Source organism: Podarcis erhardii (assembly GCF_964252035.2).
Source record: "Podarcis erhardii genome assembly, chromosome: 13".
In the NCBI taxonomy this organism is placed as follows: Eukaryota; Metazoa; Chordata; class Lepidosauria; order Squamata; family Lacertidae; genus Podarcis; species Podarcis erhardii.
The window spans coordinates 12,343,906-12,368,883 of record NC_138502.1 but is presented as its reverse complement, the minus strand read 5'-3'; the positions used below and the strand labels follow the sequence as shown (position 1 = coordinate 12,368,883).

Genomic DNA, 24,978 nt, shown 5'->3' with positions numbered 1-24,978 from the left:
AAGAGACTTAACATGGAAGCCTACTGGCCTAAATATTGGGAAATAATTGAAAAAATTGGAGACAATTGGAGGCTGCTGAGCTTGGAAAAATTGAAAAACAAGGTGCGAGATTGGTTGCATTATGCTCAAATCCAGGAGGTTTTTAAAGTGGATAAAAAGGTTGGATTCCAGGTGGAAAAATCGAAACTAGAGACAGAACTTTTAGAGCCAAAAAATAAATTACTTTCGAGAATGTATAATTTGCTGCTTAAATGGAATACACAGGACGAGACAGTCAAATCCTCCATGATAAAATGGGCACAGGACTTGGGGCACAACATTATGTTTAAAGACTGGGAAAGGTTATGGAACACCGGAATGAAATTTACGGCATGTAGTGCCTTGAAGGAAAATATTATGAAAATGATATACCGGTGGTACATGACCCCAGTCAAACTTGCTAAGATATATCACCTGTCTGATAACAAATGTTGGAAATGTAAAGAGGCGGAAGGGACATTCTTTCACCTCTGGTGGACTTGCCCGAAAGTGAAGGCCTTTTGGGAGATGATTCATAATGAACTAAAAAAGGTACTTAGACATACCTTACCTAAGAAACCGGAGGCCTTTCTTCTGGGCATTGTGGACCAGAGAGTACTTAAGAAAGATAGAACTTTTTTTATGTATGCTACCACAGCAGCAAGGATCCTGATTGCTAAGCATTGGAAGACACAAGATTTACCCACGCTGGAGGAATGGCAGACGCAGTTGATGGACTATATGGAACTGGCTGAAATGACTGGCAGAATCCGAGACTTGGGAGAAGAAACAATCGAGGAGGACTGGGAAAAATTTAAAGACTATTTGAAAAAACATTACAAGTTGTATGAATGTTAAAAAATGCTCTTTTTAGAAATTCTTGCTTCAGCATTGGTAAATTAATGAAATGGAAATTAAGGTACAAGAAGTCAAAGGTGGAATAATGAAATAACTTTATTATGTTTAAGTTAAAACATATAAGATTTGGGTTACAATAGTTTTGAAATTAGGCAACATGATAAAATGAAAGATACAATAAGCTTGGAAATAAGTTAACAAATTGCTGATATTTTGTATTACAGAGAATGCAGGGTTTGGAGGATGTGGGGAAGTCCAATAGATGTGTTGGAAAAACGGATTATGGAAATTTGTAATTTCTCTACTGTATTTTTCTATCTATGTCTTTATTTCTTTTTTCTGTATTTCATAAACTTAATAAAAATATTATTAAAAAAAAAAAAAAATGTCCCATGGCAAATCAGATGCCAGGCACAATATAAGCCACAGAAACAGCCCTTTCCAAATGTGATGGTCCTGTGTTGTTGTCTATATAGGTGCCTGTCCTATCAACTTACATGAATCCAGTTAGGGAGGTAGATTTGAGGCAGGTACATGCCTCCATCTATCCAAGTTTCCTTATAACTTCAGCCAAGACTGAAATGTTGTTAGTGACTATAGGTAAACATGATGGCTTCCAGTTCAGTCCAAGAATGGTTAGCACGCCACCTGCTTTTCCTGCTGTTGCTGATGCATTATTCTTCTAGCAAGATTTTGAGCTATTGCAGATTGGAAAAAACAATTCAAACCAATTCATATGGTCCTCCAGCAGACATGATCATCGGTGAATTCATATCCATTACCCTAGCAAACTTCAAAATGCAGAAATTTATGGAGAAGCCACAATCCTCTGCATTATCTGCTCAGTAAGTAGTTACTTAGTAAGTAGTTCTCAGTAAGTAGTTAGGGACGCAGGTGGTGCTGTGGTCTACACCACTGAGCCTAGGGCTTGCCAATTGAAAGGTCAGTCCTGATGCTCGGTCCCAGCTCCTGCCAACCTAGCAGTTCGAAAGCATGTCAAAGTGCAAGTAGATAATAGATAACACTCTGGCGGGAAGGTAAATGGTGTTTCCATGCGCTGCTCTGGTTTCGCCAGAAGCAGCTTAGTCATGCTGGCCACATGACCCGCAAAAACTGTCTGTGGACAAACGCCAGCCCCCTCGGTCAGTAAAGCGAGATAAGCGCTGCAACCCCAGAGTCGTTCACGACTGGACTTAACTGTCAGGGGTCCTTTATCTCAACCTACATTCTGTCTATGAACAGTTTACAACAGGGGTCAGCAAACTTTTTCAGCAGGGGGCTGGTCCACTGTCTCTCAGACCTTGTGGGGGGCTGGACTATATTTTTTGGGGGGGGATGAACGAATTCCTGTGCCCCCAAATAACCCAGAGATACATTTTAAATAAAAGGACACATTCTACTCATGTAAAAACACCAGGCAGGCCCCACAAATAACCCAGAGATTTTAAATAAAAGGACACATTCTACTCATGTAAAAACATGCTGATTCCCAGACTGTCCGCAGGCCGGATTTAGAAAGCGATTGGGCCAGATCCGGCACCCGGGCCTTAGTTTGCCTACCCATGGTTTACAAGCTATTTACGAGTAAAAGCAGGAAATCAGAAGAGCTTGTTCTGTTCAGAGAGAATAAGGCCAATCTTTAACGGATTTCTTCATAGCAAAACATTTTTCACAAGAACCGGCATATACAAAATGATGGATGTAATAGATCTGGCCTGTGACTAGATTTTCTTTCTTCATTTTGTAAAATGCAGCCTCGGCAGTGTGTGTGTGTGTGTGTGGGGGTGTTTCCTCAGGAGACTATATCGTATTCCTGTTGGGATTAAAGCAACAAGGCTTGCAATCTCCTCCATGATCCAATTTGAGGGGTATGTTTTATACTAAAGTTGTGTCATCTGTACTAATGCCATGCTCCACAAATATAAACCATCTAAAAAGGCCAGACTAGCACCCATCATTACAGGGACTCCCCAGTGCAGGTGCTATGCGCTAAAGGAATGGCGGAGATCAAAGATCAACACCAGAATAATCATGGCAATATGAAGAAAAAATGTCAGTTCTGTTTCTGGTACCAGATTTGAGTGTAGGTTTTTTGTAACTTATTTTGAGAGTGGCTTGGGACTTTGAAGTGGGGTGCAAGTGTTCTAAAGGAGTCACTAATTCTAAAGCACTACCTTTGAAGTGGGACGAGAGTTCTCTGGTGGTTTATTCACAGTGATCCCATTCAGACACACAAGACATCACATAGAATCAAAGAATTGTAGAGTTGGGAAGGACCCCAGTAGTCATCTAGTCCAAGCCCCTGCAATGCAGGAATCTCAACTAAAGCATCCATAGTGTTCAAATCATCCATGTGTGTGAACCAGCCTTGACAAGTCTTAGTTAAACTTTGACCAGTATTATTCAGGCTGGCCCAAAAAATGTTTTTATTTGTGAGTGCTGTCATTGAGGGAGTGTAACTAGAAGGGTTTGCTGACCCCTTAGAAAGCATGTATTGCTGCTAGTGCTATTAATAGCAATGAGCTCAAAGGTACTATCATGTCTCACACACCAAATATAATAAGGCATATTTTAATATTTGAACAGCACACCAATGCAAAGGTGGCCAGCAATGATGCTTCCCCCCACCCAGGAAGTTGCCTTGGTCCAGTATACCTATATCATTTTCCGGAAAAAGGTGTTTACCATCGGAACAAGAATATCAATACTGATGAAGATGCAACTGAATTAAACTTCAGCCAGTTTGCAAGGATGGTCTCTATTACTGAGGCATCAAGGATTACTATTACAGTGGTACCTTGGGTTAAGAACTTAATTCGTTCTGGAGGTCTGTTCTTAACCTGAAACTGTTCTTTACCTGAGGTACCACTTTAGCTAATGGGGCCTCCCGCTGCCGCCGCATGATTTCTGTTCTCATCCTGAAGCAAAGTTCTTAACCCGAGGTACTATTTCTGGGTTAGCGGAGTCTGTAACCTGAAGCGTATGTAACCTGAAGCATCTGTAACCCGAGGTACCACTGTACTTTGTAAAACCCATTAATGAGTGGAGCATCCAGTACTATAGATGCACTGACTTCTGCCAAAATATGGATGCTGAAACACTTTCTTTCCATAGTGCTGTTGTGAACATGCTCACTGGAGTAATGGCTATTAGCCGAGGCCCAGCTTATGGTAAGTGGGAAGCTATCAAGACCATCTCCAATGACTCCAGCACTCCCATTGCATAGAATAAGAAGATCACCAAGAAAGTGGGTTTAGGGATCTTTTATTAAATTTGGGTGATTACTGTGGGCTCAAGTTTAGAAAATATAGAGCTCTCATGAGCTAAGGGGGAATTAGCTGAGAGGTATTTAGAGAAGCCTAAAAAAAGCACCAAGTGAGATTAATGATTACTACACATATTATATACTTTTATATATACATACTCATCTTGCTAGGCTACATAGAGATATCTGTCCAAGTTTATGCAAATTTCCTTAGGCTACAGCTAGAGAAGCATATCAAAGTTTGTGGCTGGATGCCTTCTAGATATGCTACCATTTCTTGGTCCCCATAATTCCCTTTCCAGAAGATTTGTCTGAAGGGTATGGAGGAAGTGGAGAGCTCTGTGTACAATTTCATGCTGGTGTACAGTCAGAAACAATCACTTTTTTACATCATAATTTTAGCTAGCTCCATATGTGAGGGCTGGCCCAGGACAGTATGGGTCCAGGGCCTGATCCAGCCCCACAAGCAACTTTGTATGTCCCCTTCCCAAACAAAGATCCCACTCATTTGGTGACATAGAACAAATCTAAAGATCAGACACATTGTTCAGGTGGTCAGAGAGATTTATGCATGTGCCCTGTGTTCACAGGCATGAGAGTGTGAGGTGACCACAGCCACTTTGGGTCACTCACCAATGGCATGCTGGTCCTGGAGAGCTTCCTAAGGGTGAATGTGCCCTTATAGCTAAAAAGCAATAGCTCTTTTAGCCCTGCCCCCTCACTGTCCTAGAGGCACAAGAAGGAACATTTCTCTTTACTCTGGTTGCCATTTGATTACTAGCCCTAATTCAAATGCTGGTTTTGACTCATGTGGTTCAAAATCTCAGTACCTCAAGGACGTCTTATATCAACCTGCCTGAGCTCTGCAGTGATCACTTGAAGCCCTTGTCTGTGTACCCCTTCCAACAGAGGTGCCGAGGGGGGCAGCAAGAGAAGAGGCCTTGCCAGTGGTAGCCCCTGGTTGTGTAGTGCTCTCCCTCATCAGGCTTGCCCACCGCTGATGTTATTAGCTTTTGAATGCCAGGCAAATACATTTTTTCTCCAGGCTTCAGATTCTTTGTATGGATGCAATTTTTATCTATTCCTTCCATTGATTGATTGATTGATTGATTGATTGATTGATTGATTGAAATAATATCCCACTTTCCTCCTCCCAGGTCTCAGGTTGTCTTTAACAATAAAATGTACAATATACACAATTTAAAACATCACTTAAACTTCCAAAATTTAAAACCTCAAGAATTTTAAATCTCTCTCTCAGAAAAGAAAAACAACCAGCAGCAGTGACCATTTTAACCTTCTGAGAAGCATTCAGGAAGCAAAGGCCCTCTGAAATAAAACAGCTTTGACGACACCTCTGAAAGTCAGTAGGGAGAGTGTCTGCCTAACTTCTTGTGGCAGGATGTTCCATAGAGTTGGGCCCACAACACTGAAGGCACAATTCCTTGTTGACACGAGACATGTTTGTAGTCCATAGAGAAGCATTAACCATGCTTCCTCCACTGATCTCAGGGATACCTCAGGCTATTTCTGAGGTATCCTGGATGTAAAGTATTCAGGGATTTGTACACGAGTACAAGAACCTTGAGTACAATAACTCTGAACCAAGCCCATAGCTGATGCAAAGTCAGTGGAGGTCTTTTAACAGTGATGCCATGTGTTTGGAGTGTTCTTGGTGGTTTCAGGGCCTGAGACATTTTGGCATGTAAGATGCCCCCCAAAATAGCTCCCCCATTTCCACCAGGTAAGAATGGGTGAAGGAAGACTTGCATCAGGGACAAGGGTACTAGAAGGGAAGAAATGTTGACAGCTGCTGCCTCAGTGCATCCTGCCGCCTAAGGCAGTCGCCTCACCTCGCCTCGTGAGTGGACCAACTCTGTTCTGTCTTTGTGAACACTTTCAGTTGGGGAAGGATAGATTTCCTTATTGCATTGTGTGTAGACGAACACTTAAAATTTTTATGTTTGGCTTTGTTGCATCCGGTTGAGATTTATGGCGTTTTTCAATTACTACCTCCTGGGGCCAAAGAACATGAGATGCAAAATTAGAAAGCGCATCAGGATTTGTACTTATATAATAATGAAGTAATTTAAAATCAACATACAGACACTACCGCTTATTAGCCTTAGGAGGCAGGTTTTCCTTTGCGCCTCAGAGAAACCTAACTTACAGAGGTGTTGTGGGGAGAAAGCGGAATTGGGGATCTTCCTGGACAATGGAAGTTTAGATCAAAACTATGTTCTGCACATCCCAATCCCAAAATGGGGAGAGACTCCGGTGGTTCCTGTGTTTACCCAGGATTCACTTAATGAAATTCATTGAAAGTTGTAAATCACTGGTACATACACCCATTCAAATGTTATACAATTAATTGCAAAATTACTTCATTATGTCTCCCAATATCCTCTTTGTGAGATGAGGGGTTGAGAACTACGTATTCCCAATATGGCCACAGCATACATGTGTAAAAATGCATTCAGGTATTGTTATTATTTATTAAAACTCTATATCACCCTTCATCCTCAGATCACAGGACAGTTCACCTTATAAAAACATAAGAATACATGACATAAGTTACAGATAGGTAGCCGTGTTGGTCTGCCATAGTCAAAACAAAAAAAATTCCTTCCAGTAGCACCTTAAAGACCAACTAAGTTAGTTCTTGGTATGAGCTTTCGTGTGCATGCACACTTCTTCAAATACACTGAAACAGAAGTCACCAGTAGGAGAACACTTCAATCTCCCAGGACATTCTATACAAGATCTCAAAGTAGCTGTTTTACTACAAAGGAATTTCAGAAATAGACTGGAAAGAGAAGCTGCTGAATTGCAACTTATTACCAAACTTAAAACCATGGAGAGACCTGGTCTGAAAAAAGACATTGGATTCTTATCTCATTATACACGACAAAGCCATTTTTCACCTTCTCACCCCTTGCTTTTTCCTGTTAGACCTATTGCAGTCATTAAGAGTCGTCAACAGGCTCATCTCAGCTATCTGCCAATCACCCATTCCCACCACCCTTCTGAGTAATACCCCTCCCCACCTTCTCACTATATAGAAGGGTCTGGTGACTTCTGTTTCAGTGTATCTGAAGAAGTGTGCATGCACACGAAAGCTCATACCAAGAACTAACTTAGTTGGTCTTTAAGGTGCTACTGGAAGGAATTTTTTTTGTTTTGACATGACATAAGGTAAAGGTAAAGGTACCCCTGCCCGTACGGGCCAGTCGTGTCTGACTCTAGGGTTGTGTGCCTATCTCACTTAAGAGGCCGAGGGCCAGTGCTGTCCAGAGACACTTCCAGGTCACGTGGCCAGTGTGACGAAGCTGCTCTGGCGCGCCAGCACCAGCGCAGCACACGGAAATGCCGTTTACCTTCCCGCTATAAAGTGGTACCTATTTATCTACTTGCACTTAGGGGTGCTTTCGAACTGCTAGGTGGGCAGGAGCTGGGACCGAAAGACGGGAGCTCACCCCGCCGTGGGGATTCGAACCGCCGACCATGCGATCGGCAAGCCCTAGGCGCTGAGGTTTTACCCACAGTGCCACCCGCGTCCCACAATACATGACATACTAACAAGCAAAACAATACCCACCCCATTTTAAAAGGCTATAGATTGTTTAACTAGCCAAAGGTTTGGGAGAAGAAGAGCATTTAATTTGGATCTCTTTGAAGCATGGATTTTACAGACCTGGGATTTAAGCCTTATGGAAAAACTAACTGCAGTACAAGGAGAACATCATACCGAGGGGGAAGGGATATTCATTTCTTATGAAATGGTTTGATTTTATGGAATATGCACAATCCACTGAACATGCTTTCTGTCCACCAGGATCACATGGACTATTATGGAACGATTCATTTGTTTGACCACAACATTGGAAAATGGTAGATATTCTAAGTTCCGCTGATGCTATATTTTTGTTCCTGGAAGACTCTGCACTCTGAGAAGGGGAGTGGGAGGGTTTTCTTGTGGTTGTGTCTCTGCTTATCATCTGAAATTTTTTTTTTTTTTTATAGTTCCAATGTAGGAGGAGCGGTGCATAGTTTCTCATTAACCCATAGCCTCTTCTATCCTATTTAAGCAGCAAGTGTTCACACATTTCCTTCATTCTCCACCAAGAGAAGCAGCTGCCACCTACTACAAAACTTTCTGTCTGAATACCACAAATACCGGTAAGTCTTGGAGGGTTACTGGGAAGGAGCGAAGAGAAACTACTTTAGAATTTGGGGCATAAGGGAGGGAGTATTTTGGGGGACCTGTAGTCTAACTACCTCTTTATAATTATAAAGGATATAATCATAAACTCTAAGATTTTTATTTCAGCAATAACAGTACAAGTTAAATGAAGTTCCTTTTAATAATCAAACAACCAGTCTACTAAAACAGCAAAAAATCTTGAATCTAAAAATGGCATTAATGCATATTCAAGGAGAATCTCTCTCTGCACAGCTGAAGAAAAATCCCAGGGGGTTCCAGGGGCTGCTTCTTTGTGGACCTGTAGTCTAACTACTTGTTTATAATTATTGAGTGCCAATGAAATACCCTGTGTGATATTGAAGTGACATGGAGCCTTCCCCAGTGGCAGAGGAAGGGGGGCAGGCCCCCCGGGTGCCATCTCTGAGGAGGTGTGACAAGAAGGCACACCTCAGGGGTCTCTGCCACCCCCAGGCACGCACCGCCATCGTGCTGCCACAGACGCATGCGGAGGATCCTGTGCTCACGGCTGCACTCTCCTCCGCTCAAGCGGTGCCATCGGCAAACCGACCAGTGGCGCATGCGCAGCACTGCTCAAGCGCCATACAGTGTACCCTAACCCTCCACCACCGCTGCAGCCATGAGTGAAGGATCCCACTGACTCCGCTGCAGCTGCAAGCAGAGGATCCCGCTGCCATGCATGGTACATAGCAGCGCACACGTGGTACGTAGCAGCACGTGTGCATGCGCCAACGAGAGGTTGACATTAAAAATGACATTAATGCATATTCAAGCAGAATCTCTCTCTGCACAGCTGAAGCAAAATCCCAGGGGGTTTCAGGTGGTGCTTCTTTGTGGACCTGTAGCCTAACTACTACTTTATAATTATTGAGTGCCAATGAAATTCCCTGTGTGATATTGAAGTGACATGGAGCCTTCCCCAGTGGCGGAGGAAGGGGGCGGGGCCCCCGGGTGCCATCTCTGAGGAGGTGTGACAAGAAGGCACACCTCAGGGAGATTGCCCTGCCACCCCGGGCGCGCACCATCATTGTGCTGCCGCAGACACGTGTGGAGGATCCTCTGCTTGTGGCTGCACTCTCCTCCACCATCAGTACAGCACTCGAGCAGTACCGTCGGCAAACCGACCAGTGGTGCATGTGCAGTGCCGCTCAAGCGCCATACAGTGTACCCTAACCCTCCACCACCGCTGCAGCCGCGAGCGAAGGATTCCACTGACTCTGCTGCACATACGGTGCACACTCATGCATGGTACATAGCAGCGCACACGTGGTACGTAGCGGCACGTGCGTATGTGCCGACGGGCAGTTTGCCCCGCTCCATGCCCTGGGTGCCTGTTCCCCTTCCTTTGCCACTGGCTTCCCAAAGGCTTTAGGGATTGGTATCTCTGGTCCCTCCAGCAACCAGAACTTCCTTCATTTACTCAGTCTCCTCTAAAGGTAATGAAACACCTGCCAGGATGAGATCATGATGTGATCCAGAGGCAGGATCCCCATTCCCACCAGATTCTGAACTCATATTCAACATCTTGGGTTTGGAAGGGGCCCATGGGTGTCTTTGAGAACGTAGATGGGACTGGAAGGGGCCTCTGGGTAGGGGAAGGATTCAGCAACAGAGAAGCCAGAGCTCCCTGGAACATTTCTTTTGTAAATAGTTTATAAAGTATAACTTATATTAGATACATCCATCCCGACCTCCAGATCTCTTTCAGAATGCAATCCTATACAAACTGAGTGTTTCTTGAATAGCAAGGTGTACGGCTACATATAGTCACCAGGAGACAATGGCTATCTCAATGCTTTGTGAAAATTTATTTCATAAGGGAGTTTTTCATTGTGTGGAAATGTATCTTCTTTTGCCTATCACTGACTCTGCTGTCAGGCTATTTTAATAGGACCTCTTGAGCTCTAGAGTTATGGCACGAGAAGAGGGAGAGTGGAATAGCCACTTCTTTAGTGTCACGCAATATCTTATAAACTTCTATTATGCCCCTCTTTTTATATTCCTGAATCAAAAACACCCAAATGGTGGAGGTTAGTGGCTGATCAGACTACCAGCCCTTCTTGTGCAGAGTGAGGAAGAGACCCAACAACACAGGATCTATTCCTCACTCTAAGGTTTTTATTTAAGCAATAACAGTACAAGTTAAATGAAGTTCCTTTTAATAATACAACAACCATTCTACTAAAATAAACTACGTATTCCAGCAGCTGCGTTTGAATTTAAAAATGACATTCATGCATATTCAAGAACACTTTCCTCTGCCGAGCTGTAGCAAGATCCCAAGGTGTTCCAGGGACTCACCCAGTGCTCCTTTGGAGAATTGAAGACATGGTAGAGACTGTTGTAGCTTTAAGAAATAGGATTTATACACATATTTAAACCTTCAGTCTGCATGGAGGGGGTGCAGATCTTACAGCATGGCAATCCCAAGCAGGGATGCTCAGCTAGTCTTAACAATCTGCACCTCCTGGACACGTTGCTGTTAGAAGGAACAAATCAGACGCCACAAGAAAATACGAGGGGGAATAAAGAATTGGGAAATCTCTTCTCTTCCCCCACAGCCCCCATAGATGTGTCCTTCCATCCTCTCCTAGCTCTGAAGCTCAACAGTCTGGCACTATAGTACTATTGCTGTAGTTGCTGTACTGAGGTTGAGGGTAGGCAAGTAAGTTTATCTGTCCCTTCCAGTGCTGTATGGGAGAACGGGTGGTCGGTTCATGCACAAGTTTATCTGCCCCTTCCAGTGCTGTATGGTGAAAGGGTGGTGTCAGTTTATGCACACAATGAGATAAGCAGCTTCAGATCTGAATTTTGCTCCTCTTTCCAAGATATTCTGAGCTATTAGGCAGTCTCTTCCCAGGACAGCTGAGATAGGAATTAATTAGAACAGCAGTTACCAGCATGGCACTCATGAGTGCCTGGCTGCCCTCGGATGGTGCCCACAAAAGGCCTCAGTAAATATCCCCTCAAAATCCACTGGCTCTGTACAAAGTGTGTAACAAATGTTGGAAATGTAAAGAAAAAGAGGGAACATTTTATCATATGTGGTGGGAGTGTAAAAAGGTGAAATGCTTCTGGGAAATCATATATAATGAATTGAAAAAAAAGTTGAAATATACATTTGTAAAGAAACCAGAGGCATTTCTGTTAGGCATGGTTGGAAGTGAAATAAATAGAAAAGAACGTAAGCTTTTTTTATATGCGGTAACAGCTGCAAGGACATTATTGGCCCAAAAATGGAAACAAGAAGAGATACCAATGATGGAAGAATGGAGAATGAAATTAATGGACTATGCAGAACTCGACAAATTAACAGGAAAGATCCGAAACCGACAGAACCATAGGTTCACCGAGGACTGGAGTAAATTTGTAGATTATTTGAAAAGTAGATGCGATGAAGAAATAACGTTTGTTGGTTTGCAAGAGGCTCTGTGAAGAATTAATATTAAAAATATTGTAAAAAGGGGAGTAGGAAGGAGGAAGGTTATCATTATAAGACAATATAAAATTAGGAAATGTGTAAAAAAGAATCAAAATGGAGGATTGTCAGAAGAGCTGAGGGAAGTCCAAAAAAGAATGTATGTGAAAAAAATGTGTGTTATGTTCTTATAATTTTGTATTGTAAAATTAATAAAATATTATTAAACAAAACAAAACAAAAAACAAAATGCACTGGCTCAGCCTCTCCTTTTAATGGGGCTTCAGTATTGAAGGCCCACTCTTTAATATGTTCTGAACAAGGGAGAGTTGCAAAGAGCTTCTCTTTGTGAACAAGAACAGCAGTGATGGATGTTTGTGTTTTAGCCACACTGAGCCTTCAAAAAAGCATTGATTTCCAGCAAAATCTGGATCTTTCATTTCCTAAACAGCCATTCCCTAAAATCACAAGGCAAACTACTTTTAAAACTGGCCAGCCTGTCAAACGCAATTTATATTCCTTAGAAGGGGTGGGTGGGTCTCCTATCAAATGGAGAGAGAAATAGATAGATAAATATGTCTTGACAAGGAGAAGGTGTTTGCTTCGTCTTTAAAGCACCTCACAATTAATTAGTAATCATTTACCTTTGGAATTATATTTGGCACTGGAAGGTATATTGTGTTAAAGCATTGAGACAGTTTTCCAAGACGTCAGCAAATTCTGCTAATTATTTCATTTTCATAAATAATAAAATAAGTAAATAGAGTAAATAAATGATCAATTTGTGAAATCTTCTGATCTAACTGAATACATTGCTTTCTTTTCCTAGAATCAAGCACCATGCCAGAGATAGTCCCTAAGAACAAAGCCCCAGGGGTTGATTTCTGTGGGGTGGATGAATATTACTACATTGTCCGCTCAGACCTGGGCTGCTACATGAGGTCCACCAATTTCCATGAGGGCAAAGACCTTGAAGTGTTTAGCCTGCACAGTTCCTGCCAGGGAGGAGATCACTACTTAGCCCATCAGGACGGCCTATTCTACATCATCAAAGGAGACAACTATCGCCGTGTCAGCAACATGAATAAAGACTTAGGTGCTGTAGTATACAGCCTCCATCCCAACTGCCGCGGAGGGGACCATTACCTCTCAGCCTTTGGATCCTTCTATATCATTTTCCATAAAAGAGGGGTTTACCGTCGGATCAGTAATATGCATGAAGATACAGATGCAGTTGAATACACACTTCACCCAGCTTGCAAGGATGGTCTCTATTACTGGGGCATCAAGAATTACTATTACTTTGTAAAGCCCCATGATGAATGGGGGGTCCAGTACTATAGATGCACCAACTTCCACGAAAATGTGGATGCTGAAACATACTCCTTCCATAGTGATGCTGTGAACATGCTCCCTGGAGGAATGGCTATTACCCATGGCTCAGCTTATGGTAGATGGGAACCTATCAAGACCATCTCCAATGAGTCCAGCACTCCCATTGTATGGAATAAGAAGATCACCAAGAAAGTGGGATACAACAAGCAGAAGATGAGCAGTGTGGAGCACAACTGGAAGGTTTCCATGACTGCCTCATATCAGTCAGGTGCGCTCACTGAAGCCATTGCCAAGTATCAGTTCTCTCTCACTGCTGAGTATGGTGGGAAGAGGGTCAACACAGAGCAGGAAGACTGGAATGAAGCCACTGAGATCGAAGAAGCTATTAGTGTAACCGTGCAGCCCAATCAGAAGATGTACATATGGCAATACCAGCTGGGTTTGGGCAAGGAAGCGGTTTTGTTCTGCCGTGATATGAAATTTACGAGTGATTCTACTCCACCTACAGATATTCCTTTGCCACCTTCCAATAAGTGAAAAGAAAAGTGTTAGGCCAAAAGGCACCCTCTCTATTATAAAATATGATTGATTACTATTGATTACTATATTTAGAAAATATAGAGCTCTCCTGAGCTAAGGGGGAATTCGCTGAGCATAGCTGTCAACCTTTCCCTTATTCCGAATAGGATTCCTCGCAAGAAAAGGGAAACGTTGACAGCTATGTCGCTGAGTGGTATATAGAGATGCAAAAGCTAAAGACCAAGTGAGATTAATGATTATTAGACATATTATATACTCTCATATAGACATATACATCTTGATAGGCTACATAGATATACTTGTCCAAGTTTCTGCAAAACTCCTTAGGCTACAGCTAGAAAAGCATATCCCAGTTCAGGGGTCAGCAACCTTTTTCAGCCATGGGGTGGTCCACCATCCCTCAGACCATGTGGTGGGCAGGGCTACATTGGGGGGGGGTGAACGAATTCTTATGCCCCAGAAATAACCCAGAGATGCATTTTAAATAAAAGGACACATTCTATCCTTGTAAAAACACGCTGATTCCCAGACCGTCCATTGGCCGGATTGAGAAGGCGATTGGGCCAGATTCGGCCGCCTGGCCTTAGTTTGCCTACCCCCGTCCTAGTTTGTGCACAATGCAGGTGACCCAGGCTGAATGACTTCCGGATGAGCTACTATTTATAAGCTATAAATCCCTTTGCTAAATTTGTTCCTTCATTTTGCTTTGTATTTGCTGAACTCTGCAACCTGTCCCACTGTTGTTATACAAATCAAATAAAATGAAGAATCAATGGTTTAAAAATGTGTTCCATGCACTTTTTACACTTGTGTACAAAATGATTTTCAACATATATTTTGCAGAAGACACAAATACATTCTTCCTTTTCCAGAAGATTTGAGGGTTGGCCTAGGACAGGAGAGGGTCCAGGAGCCTGATCCAACCCCTCCTCAGCAACTTTTTATGTCCCCTTCCCAACCCAAGATCCCCCGAATTCAGCAGCAGCAAAACCAGTCTAAAGATCAGACACAGTGTTCAGGTGGTCAGAGAGATTTATGCATGTGTCCTGTGTTCACAGGCATGAGAGTGTGAGGTGACCACAGCCACTTTGGGTCCCTCACCAATGACATGCTGGTTCTGGGAGGCTGCCTAAGGTGAATGTGCCCTTATTGTTAAAAGCAATAGCTCTTTTAGCCCCGCCCCCTCCCTGTCCTAGAGGCACAAGAAGGAACATTTCTCTTTACTCTGGTTGCCATTTGATTACTAGCCCTAATTCAAATGCTGGTTTTGACTCATGTGGTTCAGAATCTCAGTACCTCAAGGACCTCCTCTTCCCATAAAGACCTGCCTGAGCTCTGCAGTGGTCACTTGAAGCCCTTGTCTGTGTGCCCCCTCCAACAGAGGTGCCAAGGGGGGCAGCAAGAGAAGAGGCCTTGCCAGTGGTAGCCCCTGGTTGTGTAGTGCTCTCCATCATCAGGCTTGCCCACCGCTGATGTTATTAGCTTTTGAATGCCAGGCAAATACATTTTTCTCCAACTTCTGTTTCTTTGAATGGATGCAATTTTTATCTATTCCATTTATTTATTTATTTATTTATTTATTTATTTATTTATTTATTTATCTATTTAGTTATTTATTGAAATAATATCCCACTTTCCACATCATAGGTCTCAGGTTGTCTTTAACAATGAAATGTACTATATACACAATTTAAACATCACTTTAACTTCCAAAATTTAAAACCTCAACAATTTAACATCTCTCTCTCAGTAAAGAAAAACAACCAGCAGCAGTGAGCGACAGCACAACAGCACTTTCTCAACCTCACATTGGGCCAGCCCTCAATTAAATATAGTGTGACCACCTCAAGGTACACCAGTTACAAGAATTTCTACAATTTACCTCAGATTATCTAGTGGGGGACTTGTGTGAGGTAAAACTTAATGATTTAGAGTCTCAGGAAGGAGTTGATCAAACAAACAAGAAAAGTTTTATTAAACAAAGGAAGTTTATGACACAAAGTGTGTCGGGAACGAGTTCTTTCAGGTAGAATTTAACTTATTTACTTTAACTATAAGATGTCTCAGGTTTAAACATAACACTTTAGGCACAACTCTTCTTAAACTTCAGTTACTAAACATCAGTTGGTTCACTTCAGGTAGATAAATATTCAGGTTTCCAGAAGAGATGGCAAAATGTTCAAATCAGTTTCTGTCACTTAGATAATACAGTGATCGCTCCCCACATCAACTGGGGGGGGGCACCTTTTGCGTGGTCATGCACAGCCCCCCCCCATCCCAGTGCGTCTCCCGGGAGTAGGGGCTGGCTTCACCCTCCCCAGGGTGGATACCTGGAGGTCTCCGCCTACTTCAGCCAATCGCCCAATCCCACCTGGGGAGGCGTTGCCAGAGGATCGGCCAGGTAGGGGGAGGGACCGCCCTGCCCACAGAACAGAAGATGAATCTTACCTTCAAAGCAGTGTCAGTTGGCTCCAGAACTTCTCCCACCCTGCCCTCCCTCAGTTAAGCCTCCTTTTGCAGGTTAACCTCTTCTCTACAGGTATGCAGGCGCTGTTGAAGGACCGGAAAGGCATTTTCCTGCATTGGCAGGTTTTGCCTTACCTTTAGTAAAACATCACAACTTTGGTGGTTTCAGGCCTTGGGCGGAATCCTTTAGTCTAGCTTCCTAAATGGGGGGCCGGTTTTTATTTCAGCAATAACAGTACAAGTTAAATGAAATTCCTTTTAAAAATCCAGCAATCAGTCTACTAAAACAGACCATGTATTCCAGCAACAGACCTTGAATCTAAAAATGGCATTAATGCATACTCAACCAGAATCTCTCTCTGCACAGCTGAGTAACCTCCTGATTGACCCCTGCTGCCTCAGTACATTCTGCCGCCTGAGGCAGTCACCTCACCTTGCCTCATGGGTGGACCAGCTCTATTCTGTCTTTGTGTTCCTCTTTCAGTTGGGGAAGGATAGATTTCCTTATTGCATTGTCAGTAGATGAACACTTTTACTTTTTATGTATTTTTAAATTGCATTTGGTTGATATTTAAGGTGTTTTTCAATTACCGTATTTTTCGCTGCATAGGACGCACCCGACCTTAGGATGCACCTTGTTTTAGTGGGCGAGAACAAGGGGAAAAAAATCTCCCCCTCTCTGCTCAGCACCCCTTCAGCGAAGTGGCAGGAGAAATGGAGCCCCTTCCATTTCTCCTTCCACTTGTCTGAAGGGGCGCTGCGCAACTCTCCCTTTCTGCTGAAGCCAGGAGAGTCTTGCTCTCCCGGCTTCACCAAAAGGAACCCGAAGCCTTCGGAGCACAGCACGAGGTGCTGGGAGGGTTGTCTTGTGGTTGTTGTCATTGTTCATTATCTGAAAAAAAAAAATCAATAAAGCATGTACTTTGGTTCCAATGTAAGTGGAGCAGTGTGTAGTTTCTCATTAACCCTTGGCCTCTTCTATCCTATATAAACAGCAACTGTTCACACATTTCCCACATTCTCCAAAAAGAGAAGCAGCTGCCACCTATTACAAACTTTCTCTGTGAATACCGTGGAAACCGGTAAGTCTTGGAGGGTTACTGGGTAGGAGCAGAGAGAGACTACTTTAGAATTTGGGGCACAAGGGAAGGGTTGCTTCTTTGTCGACATGTAGCCTAACTTTATAATTACTGAGTGCCAATGATATTCTCTGTGTGATATAGAAGTTATGTGGGCTTTCCAAAGGCTTTAGGGATTGGTATCTCTGGTCCCTCCAGCAATCAGAATTCCCTTCTTTACTCATTCTCCACTAAATGTCTTGAAACACCTTGCAGGATGAGATCATGATGTGATCCAGAGGCAGAATTCTCATTTCTACTAGATTCTGAACTCATTTGCAACATCTTGGGTTTGGAAGCGGGGCGTGGGTATCTGGGGAAATACTCTCCATTTCCGTGGGTTGGCTCAAAGGAACCAGATATGACTGGAAGGGGCCTCTGGGTAGAGGAAGGATTCAGCAACAGAGAAGCTTGAGCTTCCTTGCACATTCATTCTGTAAATAGTCTATAAAGTTTATCTTATATTATGAACATCCATCCCGACCTCCAGATCACTTTCAGAATGCAATCCTATACAAACTGAGTGTTGCTAAGTTCTCAAATAGCAATGAGTAGGGCTGCATAAAGTCACCAGAAGACCATGGCTATCTTAATGCTTTATGATCATGACTTTCATAAAAGAGTTTTTCACATTGTCTGACAGCTGAGTTAATTCCCCCCTCTCCTCACTCCCTACTCCAAGTGCAAATGTTAGTTTATAAATGTGGTAACTCCTGAGGATCTGAATGTATAATATTCAGTGTTTGAGTTAAAAGTTGTCAATCACCTAGTGGGATCATGTGATCGAATTACTGTACCCCATGCTTATATATATCTGAACAGTGAGGCTTTTGCTGGGTGTGTGGAGGGTGCATTTTATGGTTCAAAAAGATTTTTGATTATGTTTCCTTTTACAGCTTTGGTTTCTTGGGGAACGGGGTTTAAGAATGTGCTAAGCATTCTGATGGTGCTTTTTTTAAAAAAAAGAAGAAACTATTTTCAGCATTGGGAGATGAAATAAATGACACTTAAATAAAATAAAATAAAATAAAATAGGAGTTTTGCATTGTATGAAAAAGTATGTTCTTTTGCCTGTCCACTGACTCTACTTTCAAGCTATTTTAATGGGACCTCTTGAGCTCTACAGTTATGGCAGAAGAAGTAGGAGAGAGAAATAGCCACTTCTTGAATGCCATGCACAATCTTCTATTATGACCCTCTTTTTATATACCTGAATCAAAAACACCCAGAAGGTGGAGTTTAGTGGCTGATCAGACCACCAGCCCTAGTTTGGGGGAGGGGATTGTGCAGAGTGAGAAAGAGACCCAAGAAAATGACATTCATGCACACACTCTCCCTGCTGAGCAGGAGCAAGATCCCAGGGGGTTCCAGATATTCACCCAGGGGCTGTGCTCCCTTGGAGAGTTGAAGACATGGTAGGGACTGTTTTAGCTTTAAGAAATATGATTTATACACATATTTAAACCTTCAGTCCACATGGAGGGAGTACAGATCTTACAGCATGGCAATCCCAAGCAGGGATGATCATCTGGTATTAACCTCCTGAAGAACCATGAACAACGTTGGTGTTAGAGGGAACAAATCAGATGCCACTAGAAAATCCGTGGGGGAATAAAGAACTGGGAAATCTCTCCCCTCCCCCACCAACAACAATAGATGTGTACTGTCCTCTTCTCCTAGCTCTGAACCTCAACAGTCTGGCACTACAGTACTATTGCATTAACTACCGAGGTTGAAAGTAGGCAAGTAAGTTTATCTGCCCCTTCCAGGCTGAATGGGAGAAAGGATGGATGGTGTTGGTTTATGCACACTATGAGGAAAAAAACAGGTCCAGATCTGAATTTTGTTCCTCTTTCCAAGATATTCTGAGGTATTAGGCAGTTTCTTCCCATCACAGCTGAGATAGGAAATTAATTAGAACAGCAGTCACCAACATAGCACTGAGTGACCTCGTATGGTGCCCACAAAAGATCTCAGTAAATATCCGCTCAAAATCCACTGTCTTAGCCTCTCCTTAAGCTTGACCACATTTAATGGGGCTTGAGTACTGAATGCCCACTCTCTCAGGTTTTCTGAACACGGGAGTGGTGCAAAGAGCTTTTCTTTGTGAGCAAACACAACAGTGATGGATACAGGTGTTTAAGCCACACTGAGCCTTCAAACGAGCATTGATTTTCAGCAAAATCTTGGTCTTTCGTTTCTCAAACAGCCATACCCTAAAGTCACTGGGCAAACTGCTTTTAAAACTGATCAGCCTGTCAAATGCAATATTATATTCCTTGAAAGGGAGTGGGTCTCCTATCAAATGAAAAGAGAAATAGATAGAAAATATGTCTTGACAAGCAGAAGATTTTTGGTTCGTCTTTCAAAGCACCTCACAATTAATTAGTAATCACTTACCTTTGGAATTATATTTGGCTCTGGCAGGTATATTGTGTTAAAGCATTGAGACTGTTTTCCAAGACGTCAGCAATTTTTTTAAATTGTTTCATTGTCATAAATAATAAAATAAGTAAATAGAGTAAAGAAATGATCAATTTGTGAAATCTTCTGATCTAACTGAATACATTGCTTTCTTTTCCTAGAATCAAGCACCATGCCAGAGATAGTCCCTAAGAACAAAGCCCCAGGGGTTGATTTCTGTGGGGTAGATGAATATTACTACATTGTCCGCTCAGACCTGGGCTGCTACATGAGGTCCACCAATTTCCACAGGGGCAAAGACCTTGAAGTGTTTAGCCTGCACAGTTCCTGCCAGGGAGGAGATCACTACTTAGCCCATCAGGACGGCCTATTCTACATCATCAAAGGAGACAACTATCGCCGTGTCAGCAACATGAATAAAGACCTAGATGCTGTAGTATACAGCCTCCATCCCAACTGCCGCGGAGGGGACCATTACCTCTCAGCCTCTAGATACTTCTATATCATTTTCCAGAAAAGAGGTGTTTACCGTATGGTCACTAATATGAATGAAGACAAAGATGCAGTTGAATACACACTTCACCCTGCTTGCAAGGATGGTCTCTATTACTGGGGCGTCAGAAAATACTATTACTTTGTAAAACCTGTTGATGAATGGGGCATCCAGTACTATAAAAGCACCAACTTCCACGAAAATCTGAATGCTGAAACATTTTCCTTCCATAGTGATGTTGTGAATATGCTCCCTGGAGGAATGGCTGTTACCTATGGCTCAGCTTATGGTAGATGGGAACCTATCAAGACCATTTCCAACGACTCTAGCACTCCCATTGTATGGAATAAGAAGATCACCAAGAAAGTGGGATACAACAAGCAGAAGATGAGCAGTGTGGAGCACAACTGGAATGTTTCCATGACTGCCTCATATCAGTCAGGTGCGCTCACTGAAGCCATTGCCAAGTATCAGTTCTCTCTCACTGCTGAGTATGGTGGGAAGAGGGTCAACACAGAGCAGGAAAACTGGAATGAAGCCACTGAGATCGAAGAAGCTATTAGTGTAACCGTGCAGCCCAATGAGAAGATGTACATATGGCAATACCAGCTGGGTCTGGGCAAGGAAACGGTCTTGTTCTGCCGTGATATGAAATTTACGGGTGATTCTACTCCACCTACAGATATTCCTTTGCCACCTTCCAATAAGTGAAAAGAAAAGTGTTAGGCCAAAAGACACCCTCTCTATTATAAAATTTGATTGATTACTATGGGCTAATATTTAGACAATATAGCGCTTTCATGTGTTAAGAGGGAGTTAGATGAATAGTATATAGAGATGCATAAGCTAAACACGAAGTGAGATTAATGATTACTAGACATATTATATACTCTCATATAGACATACTAATCTCACTAGGCTACAGCTAGAAATGCATGTCCTAGTTTGTGCACGATGCAGGTGACCCAAGCTGAATGCTTTCTAGATAAGCTACTATTTCCTGGTCTCCATAAATCCCTTTGCCAAATTTATAACCTTCATTTTGCTTTGTACCTGCTGAACTTCTAATCCTGTTCCACTGTGGTTGTACAAATCAAATAAAATGAAGAATCAATGGTTTAAAAATATGTGCAATGCGTGTTTCACATTTGTGACAAAATGATTTACAACATATATAGTTTATAGTTTAGTTTATTATTTCTACCCTGCCCATCTGGCTGGGTTACCCCAGCCACTCTGGGTGGCTCTCAACAGCACATTAAAAATAGAATAAAACTTCAAAAATTAACAACTTCCCTAAACAGTGCTGCCTTCAGATGTCTTCTAAAGGTCGGATAGTTGTTTATTTCCTTGACATCTGATAGAAGGGCATTCCACAGGGCGGGTGCCATTACCGCGAAGGCCCTATGCCTCATTCCCTGGAACTTCGCTTCTCACAGTGAGGGAACTGCCAGTAGGCTTTGGCGCTGGACCTCAGTGTCTGAGCTGAACGATGGGGGTTGAGATGCTCCTTCAGGTATACTGGGCCGAGGCTGTTTAGGGCATTAAAGGTTAGCACCAACACTTTGACTTGTGCTTGGAAACATACTGAGAGTCAATGTAGGTCTTTCAAGACCAGTGTTATATAGTCTTGGCAGCCGCTCCCAGACACCAGTTTGGCTGCCACATTCTGGATTAGTTGCAGTTTCCGGGTCACCTTCAAGGAAATAAACAACTATCTGACTTTTCAAAGACATCTGAAGGCAGTCCTGTTTAGGGAAATTTTTAATGTTTGATGCTTTTTGTCCTTTTAATATTCTGTTGGGGGCCACCCAGAGTGGCTGGGGAAACCCAGTCAGATGGGCGGGGTATAAATAAATAATAACACTAACCATTGGCCATGTTGGCTGAGGGAGTTAGTATACACTTAAATCTGGAGGGCCATGTGTTTTAAGCATGCTGCTGGCCTGGCTAAGAAATGTGAGAGTAAGGCTCCTTCAGGAAGTTGGCTTGGAGGAGCAAGGAGTCAAGTGCTGTGCCAGAGCAGAGAGAAGGAAACCGCAGAAGCCCAAAGGTTGATCGTGATAAAGGCCTTTTGTCAAAAACCACATCAAACATTTATGCAAATACAAGGAAGAACATAGAAGTGTTTGCACTGTGTTTGAGTTGAAGGCTGGGTTTCTTTGGAAATGGAGCAGAGATTTCTGTAGAAGAAGTTTCAGTAAAGCCGGCCAATCATAGGTAATAAAACAGGAGAGCACTTTTGTGTGTGTTTTTAAAAGCCGAGAACCATTGGCTCAGAAAGTACAATCCAATGGCCCTTACATTTGTTGTTGCTGCCCCTATTTTCAGATGTATCTCCCTAGTAAAACGCTGTTCCCATTGTTACTGTTTGTCATTGGGGGCACTTTCCTGATAGCTGGAGGTGCCAACATTTAACTCCTTAAGCCTATTCAGAAAATTCACCTCCTGTACATCCACTCAGAAGAAAGATCCATGAAGTTCAATGGTACATACCCCTTGTCCACGATAGCAGGCTAATTTTTTCAGTGGCTAATGGATGCTTCTTGACTACGCCTTTTTTTCCTAGGGAAGGTTGGGCAGTCTGTGGCCCTCCAAGTTTTGTTTTTGGACTCCAGCTCCCATCAGCCCCAGCAAGCATAGCCAAAGATGATGGGATTTCTAGTCCAGCAACACTTGGAGGGCCACAGGTTCCTCATCACTGCTCAAATGCATACGCATGTGAAATATTCTTCAAGCGCACAAAGACACCGCCATATTTTACACACTGCAGCTTCCAGGATACATTTAAAGCCACCTAGAACATAGTACAATTTCAATTTTTCTACTATATCTTTGGCCCAAGATTTTGTAGCATAAAAAGTAGAAGGCTTCCTTCAGCAAGGCATAACCCCATTTTCACCTGAGAAAGTCGATCTCCTGGCTATTTGCTCGCCTCTTGCCATTAAGGCTCTTAACTTGGAGGCATTAGAGTTTCAGTGTGATGTGTTGGATACAGGATCAGACTTAGATGGGGAAATGCCAACTCAAATATTCTATGCCCTAAAATACAAATAAACAAGCCTCACCACCACCACTGCTTCCATAACACTGGAAGCCCAGATCACCCAATGAAGCTAGATGGTAGGAAATTCAGGACAGGCAAAAGCAAGCACTCTCTCATAGAGCACACACTGAAACTCTGGAATTTGCAGCCACTAACTTGGACACCTTTAAAAGGAGATGGGGCAAATTCAGGGAGAATAAGGCTGGTTGAGTGCTATGGTTAGCAGGATGCATGACTACACTGGCCTTTCAACCAACCCAGCATGGGTCTTTTGTGCTTCTTAGGATACTAACAATGGTTGATTCCAGTTCCACATTTCAGAGTTAAAGTTAATTGTGGCAAATCAGCTGTTATCTATCTCACAAGCTTCTGGTATCTGTAGTGGGTGGTTGGGGAATGTATGAGATGAAGTGGCTACTCAAAGAGTCTCTTGACCTAGGAATGAAGGTTCAAAAGTAAGGATTTCCTCATTCCAAACTGGGCTAGGGCACAGCTGTGTTGGAAGAGATCCATTTTTGTAGGAAGAAAGGAGTCACGGGGCCACTCAGAGGGAGATTGGGCAAGCCCTAGAATATAAAAATGACCTATCTAAGCCCAAGTGACCAGAGGAGAAAGGCAATTCCTGTCCAGCAGACTGGTCTTCTTATTGTCACACCTCCATTATTATATTTTATTCTGAGGGTAAGTAGGAAATCATTATATTCTATCTTGTGCTGTGATATTTGCTTCCATGTATTCATCTTTAATGGAGAGAACCCGGCAGAGGATGGAAACCTTGTCTCCTCTTGTGCCCTTTTTATAGCAACATAATTTTCAGAAATCAGCAATACCCCCATTTGTTCTACCTGCACCTCTCCCTGCTTTCCCTGCTTGTGGATGTATGTGCAATGGGGGCTTTGAGACCATACAGTCAGGTGTGCCATTTTTAGTTGAAACTTGTTGTGGAGATAAGGTAATGGAGATACAGTAGTACCTCGGGTAACATACGCTTCAGGTTACACATGCTTCAGGTTACAGACTCCGCTAACCCAGAAATAGTACCTCGGGTTAAGAACTTTGCTTCAGGATGAGAACAGAAATCGTGCTCCGACGGTGCAGCAGGAGGCCCCATTAGCTAAAGTGGTAGCTCAGTTAAGAACAGTTTCAGGTTAAGAACGGACCTCCAGAACGAATTAAGTACTTAACCCAAGGTACCACTGTATTTACCACATGTGGTGGACATGCAGGAAAATCAGAGAGTTTTGGAATCTTATTTATGATGAGCTGGAAAAGATCTTTAAGTTAACATTCTTTAAAAAGCCAGAGGCCTTCCTACCGGGTATTTTAGGTAAAGGCATTCCCAAAAATTTAAGAGAAATCTTTCTATACGCCACAGCTGCAGCCCGAACACTGGTTGCAATGAACTGGAAGGGGCAGGGGGAGTTCCAACTTTATCAGATTGGCAAGGCAAATTACAGGAATATGCAGAAATGGTGCAATTGACCAACAGACTGAGAGGCAATACAAGACAATCATTTATTTAAAAATGGGATATGTATCAGAGTTATTTACAGAAATAAAATAGTGGTATAATATCTTTGGCAGCATTTGAACGACCCTTGTTTAAAGTAATTGTTAAGAAATAAGTTAATGAGTACAAACTGTTGTAAGAAGGTATTAAAAAATACAGAAAGAGTAAGGTTATAACGTTAAGTACATTCAATACTAAAAAGAAAGTTTACATTGGGAAATGATAGGAAGTCTATTTTATGTTAGTAAAAAGATAGGGAAAAAGT

General features: G+C 42.6%; 1 protein-coding gene and 1 pseudogene across 2 annotated transcripts in view; both read left to right on the top strand.

The window, feature by feature from the left end:
- Nucleotides 1-24,978, top strand: part of LOC309326520 (angiogenin-2 pseudogene) — a 198,204-nt pseudogene that overhangs the window by 31,317 nt on the left and 141,909 nt on the right. The window lies entirely within an intron of this gene.
- LOC309326484 (uncharacterized protein) lies at nucleotides 17,099-21,282 on the top strand. Its single transcript, XM_081835280.1, has 2 exons — nucleotides 17,099-17,204; nucleotides 19,826-21,282. The coding sequence occupies exon 2, from the start codon at nucleotides 19,837-19,839 to the stop codon at nucleotides 20,866-20,868; it is 1,032 nt and encodes a 343-aa protein (XP_081691406.1). The 5' UTR covers nucleotides 17,099-17,204; nucleotides 19,826-19,836; the 3' UTR covers nucleotides 20,869-21,282.

Bases quoted from the DNA above. Each gene is read 5' to 3' on its own strand.
- LOC309326484 (XM_081835280.1), top strand. From the start codon at position 19,837: ATGCCAGAGATAGTCCCTAAGAACAAAGCCCCAGGGGTTGATTTCTGT.